General features: G+C 41.4%; 1 protein-coding gene across 1 annotated transcript; it reads left to right on the top strand.

Annotated features, from left to right (window-relative positions):
* Positions 1-402: 402 nt before the first annotated feature.
* lhx4 (LIM homeobox 4) lies at positions 403-11981 on the top strand (the record flags this gene model as incomplete). Its single annotated transcript, XM_084066685.1, has 6 exons — positions 403-484; positions 5928-6099; positions 8630-8832; positions 10098-10252; positions 10398-10569; positions 11593-11981. 6 exons carry the CDS (start codon positions 403-405, stop codon positions 11979-11981), a joined length of 1173 nt encoding a protein of 390 aa, XP_083922811.1.
* Between the last annotated feature and the right edge of the window lie 1527 nt (positions 11982-13508).

Raw genomic sequence — 13508 nt, 5'->3', positions numbered from 1 at the left:
GTCCGTCCCGCATGGGGCCCGTTCTCCGCTCCCATTGGCCCCCGGGGTGGAGACTGCCGCGGTGACGTCACGGCCCGCCGCCCCTGCAGCGCTGAATGGACCAAGCAGCCTGTCTGTCTGTCTCATCCACTCCAACAGAGCAGGGACAATATCCACGCACGGAACGGCACGGGATCGGGCACGGACAGCATCCCTATTAGGAATAGAGGCGGAAAAAAACCCATAGCGGGACTTAACGGGACGGCAGGGAGAGAGAGAGGGGGGGACCGCTGCTGAAACACCCTCTATGAAATTATTTTTTATTTTATTTTTCATCATCAGACTTTTTCTTGATTAAAAAAAGGACGTGATCCCGCGCCCACCTTGTTGCGGGTGTGTGTATGTGTGTGTGTTTGGATCACCATGATGCAAAGCACGGCGGTTCTACCGACATCAGAGAGTCCTGTGAAGGGTTTACCAGACATTCTTGGAGTGCCAATGCAACGTAAGGCTTTCCGTTATTCTCTGTTTTTTCCCCCTATTGATTAATGACGTGCTGCAGGGTTACTATGGTTGAGGAGAGGGGTTTAATTAAAAGTCGGCCGAGGGGACTGACGCTAAAAGGACAAGGAGGAGAGGCTATCAAATTGCCGAGTTCCAAGAGAGGGCTAAGCTATCACATATGGCTATATAGGCCATTGATGTGATATGGCATGATACTTGCAATTATAATGGGTAAGAAGGCTGGATATGGTATGTTTTTTATAATTCAAAGTAGCCCTATATATTTGCAATGAACATCAGGCCAATTTATCTTTGCAGGCTCACTAAAAGGGATGATTGATTGATTGAATACTTTATTTAGCAGTTTGCAAAAAAAAGCACAGAAAGTAGGCTACAGTTCTATATACAAAGTGATACTAAAAAGGATTAAACCCAAGAAAGCACCATGGCTTGTTTCCATTGGGGTCCTGTGTATTCAATTCATCGAAACATTTAATGACAAACAATACTATGTAAAAAAAACATCATATATTCATTCTGCAAAAAGGGATAGAACCGTGAATTCTGCAGACTTATGCATGCTACTACTATACAGGATAGTTTGGTCATGTGCCCGTCCTGTTTTATTTGTTTATTTTACAATTGTATTTGACACAAACTTTTCGGTGTCCTCTGCATCCGTATATGCTTAGTTATCCCACCATGCCGGGCAGCCGTTAATTTGTAAACGAGCCTGCAGTGGTCAAGAGATCAGACGCTAGTTGTCATCACCCATCAGACAAATAACCCTCTGACTTTGATTGACGCTTATTACTGGGTCAAACGGATATCTAATCCTTTTTTTTGCGTCTTTTTCGGGAAGCCAAATTAGTCAATTGCATGGAGCTTTTAACCGCTATTAGTAGCCTAAAGACGTTTTCCCCCTCGATTTATAAGGATGCGAGACCGTTTCTTTTCAGCACCAAAGAGGAGAATTGCCTGTACTTTTTGCATCTATTCTTTGTCAGTCATCATCATCATAATATCGACGAACCCTTCATAATCTGATCGTGCAATCAAGATGGAAGTGGAATTGGATAAAGAAAAATAAATCTGACCTAATTATTCAAAGGACAGCCAGTATAATACAGATGGGCCTAGTATGCTATCTCTCAAAATTGTTTTAATCCACACTGGAATGCCCTAATAGCTAATGGGATATGAGCCATGTTTCCCCGCACTGATTTTGCTATACATTAAAAATGAAATGTTTTGGGCCTAATTTTCCTCTACCATCACTCGTCCTTATGAATGCTATTCACATGTTTTCAATTTGGCTTAAAAAAAAGAAAATACACCAAACAATAGTTGCCTTGTGCTAAATAAGTTAGAAAACGTATTTTAACTAAAGTAACAAAGTCATTATTAAGCATAACGTTATTTTGAAGTATTTATCACGTTAAATACGAAGTATTCTTATCAAGAGAAGGAAAAAAAACTAGGCTAGTTGGTTTATGTTCTTGAACTTTATAAATCGAGGCAGATTAAAAGATTGGGTTCAGATCCTGCCACTCAACCCCCTGCTATAGTTTTCATCCTGGATTTAAAACCGGATTATTCTAGGAATAAAAGTAAATAGGTCTAGGAATACATCTAACCGTTTTATTATGGCCAATATGAATATTCTCTTCTTAATCAGGGCAATTACATTACAACCCAAACGTCAAACCTCTACATTAGTATTGGCATATTATAGAATGAATGTTGTCTTCAGTTTAATACATACAGAGAGAAGCTTTTTTATGTTCAAAAACACATAGGTCAAAATCGTTGGCATGCCCATTGAACTGTTCCTTCTAAAATCCTGCAAAAAACAATTGAGTGCTAAACACTTCAGCCTCATAATCTCTGAAAATGTGTCTGGGTGGCTCAGTGATGGAGGCGATGAGACTGGCTTCCTGGCCAGTGGAAGGTGCTGGACAGCAGAGATCCGCCAAGATATGCAGGCCACTTGAGCCTCTCTCTGCAAGAGGTCCAAAGGGTAGAGAGATTTACAAGCTGCGTGCGTGTGCATGTGCGTGCGTGTGTATGTGCGTGAGAGAGAGAGAGAGAGAGAGAGAGAGAGAGAGAGAGAGAGAGAGTGTGTGTGTGTGTGTGTGTGTGTGTGTGTGTGTGTGTGTGTGTGTGTGTGTGTGTGTGTGTGTGTGTGTGTGTGTGTGTGTGTGTGTGTGTGTGTGTGTGTGTGTGTGTGTGTGTGTGTGTGTGTGTGTAGAGAGAGAGAGAGAGAGAGAGAGAGAGAGAGAGAGAGAGAGAGAGAGAGAGAGAGAGAGAGAGAGAGAGAAAGAAAGAGAGAATGTGGGACCTCGCTATTAGACCTCTAACGTGGTCGGTGGACGTTGCCAAGATCCTCGTGCTGCTTTCCTTTCAGCACCACATCTCCCTCCACATTATTCCAGTCAGGCTCGAGTGTATATCCTCTGATTTCAAATGGCCTATATTTTATAGGCTACATTTTGAAAAGTCACAGTTACATTAGGCATTTACAACCCCAACCACTCGGCTTATCAGCCTTGCATTTACCTGTAGATATAGCTAACTTCTTATTGGAGAGTGAAAATAGAATGCTCGCAATGCAACTGTTGTGAGCTTGTAGATTGGCTATTTTCATAGCCAAAACATTTGTTTTGTAATTTATGGAATTTCTTAGGTTTTTAAAATGTATTCATTCATGAAATTCTTTAGAAAAATCATTGAATTTGTTTCTAATTCGTGACAAATGTTGCTTTTTATTTTGTTTTGTGAGACAGACGTACAGGGTTATTAATGCAACTTTCCCTGTTCAGTTCAGATACACTGATTTGATACGTTCTTGTATTAATGGTGATGTTCTGCGTTTGCTAACTGTATAGGCCTATTATTCCACAAAATTGTTTTGCATACAAGCAAGCCATACGTCCGTTAAGACAGATGGCTATTCATTCTCTCTTAGAACTGTTGTAAGAATACTTCATATTTAAATAAATATGTTTTTGTTTAACTGACCTGACGTTTATAGACCACAAGCGTGCAGGCTTTAAGTGCATTTTCGTGCGTTCGTCGAGCTGTGACCTCTATATAGCAAGCTGCATAATAAAAGAACTTCCTCGCGAGTTTCAACGTGTTAGGCCTAATACTGACTGTATGACCACTGTAGCCTAAATGTCTTCTCTACACCAGCGGTTCTCAAACTTTTTTCATGTCAAGGACCTCTAAAATGATATGAATGAATGAATGAATATTTGTCTGCGGACCCCCCATATGCGGAACCCTCAACCCCCATATCAAACATTTTTTTATGCCAGGGATTTTTCAAAAATAGCAGATAAGCTCATGGCACAGCACTCTGAGCTTGTAGATAATAATATGGTTTAAGTGATTACAAAGATTGTGACGCTATATTAACTACTTTTGCTGGGCTGGAACCCCCCCCCCCAAGGACCCCGGACCCCACTTTGAGAACCACCGCTCTACACAAGAACTACTGGTGCAGCACTTTTCAGGATCTAGCCTATTGCCTGTCTGTCACTGTCACGTTTCCTCGCCAATGACTTTGAATATAGATTATAATATTTACATTTCCTTCGTTATGCATTCATATAAAGAAACCCGCTACTATAGTAGTAGTCTATACAAAAAAGAAAGAAAAATAATAATAGAGGACATTTTAACACGACTTAGTAGAATTGGTTTTATGGTTTATATTATTAATATTATTATTATTTATTGTTATTGTTATTGTTGTTATTATTATTATTATTATTATTATTATTATTATTATTATTATTATTATTATTATTATTACCCTTATTAGCCTAGCATTATTATTTTGCAAATGAAGAAAATGGACCATGGAGTCATGTGGCTGTAAATAACACGAGCCATTTCAACATTTTTAACAGTTTAAAATCTAAACCTTCAATATAAATGTGTAATTACAAGATAAAATAGTTTGCAATATCAAAGTCAGTTTTTAGATGAAACTTAAAAATAATATTTAAAAAATGGACTCTGAATTATGTTATTGAAAGCCAGTCAGGCTTTGCTGAGCAAATAATATCCAATTTTGTATGTACATTTATTTTCTTTCGTTGGTCAGTAGCCTATATAATAAGCTTACACATTTTGAAACGTTTAGACTAAACAGTGGCTAAACTTTTAGCTCGAGACCCATTTGATGTCTCCCCCGGACCCAAACAGTGAAAATAGCAGATTTTTAAACGGTAAAATGTTTTATTTTTTATCCTTTGAAATAATAATCCTTTGTTTCCTATATCCTAACAGATATATAGGAAACAAAAAAATGGGATTTATTTAGCCTACTTGTGACCCATAAAATTTGGTCCGTGACACAGAAATGGGTCCCGACCCATTTGGGAAACAGTGGACCATAACCAATGAATTCCATGCGTCTGCAAACGTGACGGTGGTCTGATTGCCTGTTTCCCTGCAGTGCTCATCAGGTGTTCCTTTCCAGTAATTAGATATAATTTTGTCTTGATAGCCAAAGTGTTACAGTGTCTGTATGATTGACTGATTGACTGAGACTGTGCCATCAATATAAAGAAGTAGAGAGAGGCATAGAGGTATAGCCTAATCGATAAACAAAAACAGAAAAACTCTAAATCAATAGGCTTGTCAAAAATAGTGTGCTTATAGCCTATAGCTGCTGCCTGGAAAACGGTCCCATTTCATCACGTTTTTATATACGGCAACAATGACTGAATGTTGGAACGACGAACAGAACAGGCCTCAAACAAAGCCCTGAGCAGCAGAGTAGCCAATAAGCTATTGAATGTGAATGATTTGGCTGCTGCTGAGCTTATGAAAATGGCTATAGATGCTCACTTATTGTTTGTTTGTACCTTTATGACCAGTAGGCCTATAAGTCATAGCGGGGGGAAAAAATGGCAATTGTCAGGGATATCGCAGGGAGAAATGTAATTCTTAGGACATTGTCATGGGTCATCAATATGCACACGGACACATGCGTCCGTGCCATGGCAAGACATGTCCTTACCCGTGGCAAATTTTAGATTTTTTTTGTTTAAACATAACATTATAATGTTCTTATTTTGATCATGAGACCCAATTACTGATTGTCAGTCTCCAGGTTTTCTTCAGAATGTGTATGACACTGATTTGACTATGACACTATGGCACAGTAGGAGTGCACTATAGGACAGTAGTTCGAGGAGAACCACTATCAAATGGAACCAAATGGAACCAAATAGACCTGTACGAGTCCATTTGGTTCCATTTGTACACTGTCAGAGTTACAGACCCGTAATGGTCATTTAGGGCTAGCTCTTTATATGTTAGTCTACTAATTTTGTATGTCCATGGCAAAAAATAAAAAAATGACAAAAATGTCCACTACAAGCCAGCATGGCGATGGTTGTAACCGTGTGTTTGTCCTTCGCCAACAGAGATCCCTCAGTGTGCTGGCTGTAGTCAACACATCCTGGACAAGTTCATCCTCAAGGTGCTGGACAGACACTGGCACTCCAAGTGCCTCAAGTGCGCCGACTGTCAGACACCGCTGGCAGACAAGTGTTTCTCGCGGGCGGGAAATGTCTATTGCAAAGAGGATTTCTTCAAGTGAGTAGCTATTTTGTATTTATCCACACCAATACATCTAATAATCTGTGACCTTTATTTTATTTTTCCAGTGGTGGAAAAAGTAGGGTAGGCCTATTCACATTTTTTACTTGAGTAAAATAATCAATACTGCAAAGTGAGCTTGTAGATCGGCTATTTTCAAATGGCCGAAATGTATAGGGCTGAAGTGGTTAATGCATTTTTTAAATAATAATCAAAATCTACAAAGTAACTAGTAACTAAAGTTTTCAAATAGTGTAGTGGAGTAAAAAGTACAATATTTTGCCTCTGATATGTAGTGGAGTAAATAAAAGTACTGAAAATGGAAATACTCCAGTAAATTAAGGATACCTAAAAATTGTACTTAAGTACAGTACTTGAGTAAACATACTTAGTTACTTTACACCACAGACTTTTTCATGATTGTTTTATAACTTACTGGTCAGACACTTGGTGGCCCAGTTCTCTTTGTCGTTCCTTTTGGAAAGTCACATGCATGATGAAAAGGCAAAAAGAGTCATATAGCCTTTAATACAACAATCCGGATTTAGCTCTGGGGTGTGAATCATAACAAATTTCACTGTAAGTAGCTTGATTCTTGAACATTCATAATATAGTTTATATTGATTCTTGAAAATTCACAATACTCTTCATTACTTATTTTTACTAGACACTACTAACTGTACTTGCTAATTGCTTGATTTGGTTTATGCAATTAATAGCTCAGCAACATGCATGCATTTACAAACAAAACCAACGACAGTTATGAAGTTGACTATATATGCTGTTGATAAAGTGTTCATTTTAAAATTGATTTAGGATATAAAGAAACCCCCACCTCATTAAAAAGTTCAACTCCAGATGCACTAAACAATTGCATTTACAACTACAGCTTCTTCCTTTCTTTCTTTCTTTCTCTTACTTTCTTGTTTCTTGTTTCTTCCTTTAAACAATTGAATTTCTGAGGCATTAAAAAGAAGAAAATCAAGTTTGACTTTTATCCAAAACACGATCTGCACTGAGCTTTTTACTAAATCATGTTTGAGAGGTTTTAATGTCCAAAGCTTCAATGAGACCTAAAAAGCTCTGGGGTCTCAGAGTGAAGGCTAACTGTATTAGCTGGCCCTGGGGACAACCGGAGAGGCGGTGGGGGGGGGGGGGCACATCTTAATGCTCAAACACACTGCTATGGTGGACTATAGCACTAAGAGAGAGAGAGAGAGAGAGAGAGAGAGAGAGAGAGAGAGAGAGAGAGAGAGAGAGAGAGAGAGAGAGAGAGAGAGAGAGACCAGGCTGGAGACAGTGGTTGACCAGAGCTAGGAAGTGGAGTGGTACTCACACACACACACACACACACACACACACACACACACACACACACACACACACACACACACACACACACACACACACACACACACACACACACACACACACACACACACACACACACACACACACACACACACACACACACACACACACACACACACACACACACAGAGCCATGCCCGGTTGTTTCCCAGCAGTCATGAGCAGACTTCACCTTGGTCTGTAGAAGGGAAGGTTTTATTTCTTTGGATGGGTTGTGTGATTTAAAACCTCTCCTGAGTCAGGGCTTTATTGGTTCTCCTCAGAGTGTGTTTACTGTGAGCACTCCTCCTCCTCCTCCTCCTCCTCCTCCTTCTGCTCTTCCTCCTCTACTCTTTCTCACCACCTCATTTGCAAACACAGCCACGACACACACACACACACACACACACACACACACACACACACACACACACACACACACACACACACACACACACACACACACACACACACACACACACACACACACACGCACACCCGCCGACAGATGCACACAGGTGTATACTCGCACACATTATGCATGCACGAACATACACCCAAATAGTGCACACACACATAAACATTCACAGAACACACATACACACTCAAAGGCACACATCCATATACAGCACATGCCCAGATAGCCCCCCCCCCCCCCACCACCACCACCACCACCACCACACACCGCATTGATCCTATCCATCCATCAAGCGGAGGACAGGTCTATTGCTAACGGAAATGCATTCCAGTGCAGATTTTTTTCCCCTCATACCACAGCTGGCACAACTATTAATAAAGACACTGTGCCATCATTCTCAGCTGGTGTGGAAAGAGCAGGCATCATGCATGCAATTTTAATCACGTTTGGTCTCGCTGTCTTCATCAGCCTGTGACGTGATGCAAATAGCAGAGGGATACCACAGGTGATTTTTGACAGCACGCAGTAAAATCCTCAGTGTTCATTTAACTCTGAGAGAGCGTACACTCTTGAGTTACACAGCCGTAAACATCCATTTGGTTCCATTAGTACGTATTAAATTAACACTCAGGAGTTTACGGTGTATGCTGATGATGGATTTGTTTTTCTACGTCCTGAATATATATTATACAACCTATTGACAAGCGTCTCCATCTCTGCATGTCTTTTTGTCTTTGTCTCGTCGTTTTTTCCCTGCAGACGTTTTGGGACAAAATGTGCGTCGTGCCAACAGGGGATCCCTCCGACACAGGTGGTGCGGAAGGCCCAGGACTTTGTGTATCACCTGCACTGCTTCGCCTGCGTCATGTGCAGTCGACAGCTGGCCACCGGGGACGAGTTTTACCTCATGGAGGATGGGAGGCTCGTCTGCAAGGAGGATTACGAGACAGCCAAACAAAATGGTAGGGCCTTTCTCCCTACAATGTGAAATCCCGCAGCGTTCATTTAACTCTGAGAGGGTAGAAACTGAAATCAAATGGAATCCATCCATTTGGTTCCATTTGAAACACTCACAACTGTTTTCTTGCACACTGTTTCTCTCTGTCTGTGCGGTCTTTGTCACTTTATCTTCTCTCTCTTATTCTCTCGTCCTCTCTCTCTGTCTCTCTGCGTATTCATGGAGATTTCCCTGCGTCTCTGATTGATTATGTAAAGTGAAGCAATGCTCTTTTATGGCAGCGCCCCAGTAACTCCACTACTCTGGCACCATGGGCTGGACAGATTTATGTCCTCTGCTGTAGGAGTGGGACAGTAGCAGGAGGACAATAATACAGCTCCACACATGACCATTCACTTCATTTAACACACATCTATGCTATACAAGGGCAAGGGCTTCACCTGTCCTCAGACGTGAAGGCTTGTTTTATAAGCCACAATGCTTTTAAACGTATAAAGGTAAAAAAAACAAAAAAAAACAATAAAAGATCTGAGAGAAAATATTGGCTGGCTCAGGTTTTAGTGTAAATGTCAAGATGTGTCATGCTTTAAACATTATGGAGGAGTTCCATCTTGTTGCATGAAGTTCTTGCTGTTAGCAACTTCATGCAACCGCACTTGGGCCTGTTACCTGCTACATAATATCCCTGCATCTTCTGAGCTTATTTTACCATTCAGAAATACGTCCTACATACCATACTATAATATTACTCCAAAAATATGTAAAAATACACCCTACTTACTATACAGTATGTTTTCAGAAATACAGTATGTCACACATTCTATGTCTTAAAACTGTCATACATACAGTATGTCTACAAAAATATGCCATACACTATACTATGTCTTGAGAAATACATCATACATACTATGACTTCAAAAATACATCATTACATACCATACTAGGACTTCAAATACATTTTACTCTACGGTAATTGCAACGTCTCCAGTTATATTCTGGCTGGATACCTGTGGTGCAAGTCTTTCCCCTCTCTGTGCTTGCTCAGTTTCCTATAGATTATGTCTACCCTGTATCTGAATAAAATAATCTAAAATATACTTTAAAAAATACCACATGCTATACTATCTTGTAGAAAAAAGTATGCCATAATATTCTGTCATCAAAAATTCACCGTACTATAAAAATTAGCAACAAAATGTATTTAGATGTGTTATTGATGAACTGTCTGTCAATGACAATAGTGTAAAAATACACTTGACATTTCTTCAGATGATTCAGAAGCTGGGGCCAAGAGACCAAGAACCACTATCACAGCCAAACAGCTGGAGACCCTCAAAAGTGCGTATAAGAATTCTCCGAAGCCAGCACGCCATGTCAGAGAGCAGCTGTCGTCCGAGACTGGGCTGGACATGAGAGTTGTGCAGGTATGTTCCTTATCACACACAGGTTCTTACTGCTTCCATTCCCAATGTTCTAGATGGATAAAAAAAGTGGGACTGAACTGGGTCCAACTCTTTTTCTCTTTCTGTCTGTTTTATCAACTCCTGTCTGTTTTATCCTCCCTGTCAGGTTTGGTTCCAGAACCGGCGGGCAAAGGAAAAGCGTCTGAAGAAGGATGCTGGTCGGCATCGCTGGGGTCAGTTCTATAAGAGCGTCAAACGTAACCGGGGAGGAACCAAGGTAGAGAAGGAAAGCTCAGCTGATGACGCAGGACTCAGCGACAGTGAACTCAGCTTCAGAGGTTTGTATTATATTGCAGACATAATATAATGAAAGTAATAATTTAATGCTGAAGAATAGACATTTACAGGTCAATCTTTACCCTGTCAGAGTTAAATTGACACTCCAGATTTTAATAATTCTTTTTACTATGTAAACTAATTGATGCATTCTTTATTGAAATTTCCCAAAGGGGTTTTAATGTCTGTGGGTACTATACTGTATATGGGAGCCAAAATATTTGCATTGACATGGCATCGTGGCGTCTCTCTCGAACTGTAATTTATATTGCTTGGATGCTGTACACATGCAAATCCAAAAATCTGTCTCTCAGCCCCCATTCCCCTCACATCGCCATATATTCGCTCCTCCACCTTCACCTCCCCCTTCTATTTGTCACTATGACGGAGCTTATTGGAAAAGAGAGGGCCAACAGTCACCTGCAGTCGTACAAATGTCATTTTAGACATCCCCATGTTTTTTTCCTTTCTTTTTTTTATAGTTATTTAATGTTTGCAAACCCCCATTTTGGGTAGTCATAAAAGTCCCCCAGCCACTTTTAAAAAGGAGGCCATTTCTTTACGAGAAATGAAAACACGGTGGCAGAAACTCTATAAAGCAGGTGAAGCTTTTAGTCAATTAGAGAGAAAGTGCTCTGGGAGGAAGGCGCGGGGGGGTTGTTATTGAAACTGCTCAGAGGAGGGGATGAGACTGAGACAAATACTTTGTAATTGTACACATACATCCTTTGTTCAGGTTGAAAGCAAATCATGACCTCTCTTCCATTCTTTGTCTTACTAAGAAAAACAAAATCACTTGTGAAGTAGGCCACTTCAGCACCCAGGTCACTTGCCTCCGTTAAATTCTACATAATATTGCCCCTGTAAATACCTTTCATAGAGGCACTTATGTGTATGGAACTATAAAAATATATAACACATTGTATTTAAACAATGTAATGTCCACGTTGTTGACAGCACCATTGATGTGTCCATGCCGTAATACCCAGCAACTATATAACGACCTCTCTCCTCCCCCACCACAGAGGACCAGATCCTGTCAGACCTGGGCCATACCAACGGGCTGTACGGGAGTGTTGGGGACGTGGCAAACGGTGGCGTGCTGAACGGCGGCTTCTCTCTCGACGCTGCGGGACAACCCTATCACGACATCCGAGCAGGAAGTCCCTACGGCCTCCCGCAGTCGCCCTCCTCCATCGCCTCCTTGCCTGGTCACACCCCTCTCCTCAACAACCTGGGCTTCAACATGGACAGTCTAGTGGCCCAGGGAGGCGCAGGAGGGGTAGGGCAGGCTCTGAGGGCCATGGCCGGGGGCCCCACCTCAGACCTCTCAACGGGCAGCAGTACGGGATACCCTGACTTCCCCACCAGCCCTGCCTCTTGGCTGGATGAGATGGACCATTCCCAGTTCTGACTCTGAGACACAGTGGACTCAACCATTGGTAGGGACACTTGTGGGGGAGCGCCTGTGACAAGGACAGAGAACAGACTCAACGCAGCTTTTTACATTTCTATCACCCTCCAAGACTCTGCTACGGTTTGTTTATGTGATGTTGGTTTGAGGAAAAGAGGCGTAGAGAAGAGGCATTCCTCTCAGCTCCTCAGCAGTCATAACAGTGGAGTGGAGCTGTGGAAATAGCTACGACTCACAGAAGAAGAGCAGCTCCCCACTCGATAAAACGACCGGATGAAACGCTACTGAATGTTCAAACTTAACACTGTATCATAGGATTTTTGTTATCGGTTGACTTTGTGTTCTTTCACTCTGAAAATAAATTGGATATGAAGTTTTCCATCATGTGAATGGTGGAGTATGCTCACAGGACCTGTCATCACATCCCTCTCAAAATGAGCCACACCATTCCTATCCATCAGCCTCCACGTTAAACCCTTGACAGAGGAGGCTCCTGCATGCTCCTGATTCAGAATGAGTAGGATCTCCGTCCGGCCATAATAAAGCCTTTACATTGGCAACGCACTTTACTCTTTCTCTTCTTTTTCTGCGGGTAAGGACAGGAATACAGAGAGAAAGAGAGGAAGAGAGATGTATGCACAAGGCAAAAACAGTGTTTCATTGGTAGAGAAATTTATATAAGAGCAGTGGCACAAGTGTGACTTTTGAACCATGCTAACGTTTTTTAAATGTGTTGCTGGAGCTTACATTACTAAGTTATTAGGACGTACAGTAGATGGCCATTGGGTCTGTCTGCTCGTTTGTCTACCCATCTGTTTGTAGAAGCTGAGGTGTCCTCTGTTCGGCTGGAGGGGAAAAAAAACATACTTCATAGCTGGTCTCTCTTCTTCATTCACAGGTGCTTGACTTGTTCTTGTTCATGTAATGGGCTCTGCTCCAGACTCATGGGTTGACTTCTGTCAGTATTCATGTTAATTCCAACCTTGCCAGGATTCAAGCTTTCTATTGTAACACATTCAGGATGTGGAGAAATGCAAAGGCAAAATGGTCCTTTTAATGATATACAGATCATTACAATTATTAATGTCTTCTTTTGAATGCACAGTTATCTGCAAGGGGATATCCATTTATAATGCTTGGAAATTGCCTAAGGGTTTCATTACGAATAATTGTGAGAAAAAGTAAACTGGTACACAATTACAAAACATGCATCTTATAGTAAAAAAACCCACCCCTCTTAGTGTGATTAAGGTGGTGGAACATTTCCCTTTATACTGACAGGTCATTCTTAGCTCAAGCTTCTCTTCTTGCTGAAATGCACCAGCTGTGGCATCGGCTTGTCCTCCCTTCGCCTGCCCCCCATGTCAGAGGGATTAGCAGACTTACTGTAGCTCAGAGCCACACACACTACAGCGGTTGACACTGTGGCTATAGCATGGTTATTGACACGGCTGATGTGCTGGCGTATGTCTTCTGGTACACATGACACATCTTAGTGGACTTCCTGTTGAGTGAAAGGTTTATCAT

The sequence above is a fragment of the Gymnoscopelus microlampas genome, assembly GCF_963454915.1.
Source record: "Gymnoscopelus microlampas genome assembly, chromosome: 9".
Taxonomy (NCBI): Eukaryota; Metazoa; Chordata; class Actinopteri; order Myctophiformes; family Myctophidae; genus Gymnoscopelus; species Gymnoscopelus microlampas.
Note: the sequence above shows the minus strand (reverse complement) of the source record. Positions and strands in the feature narration are given on the sequence as shown.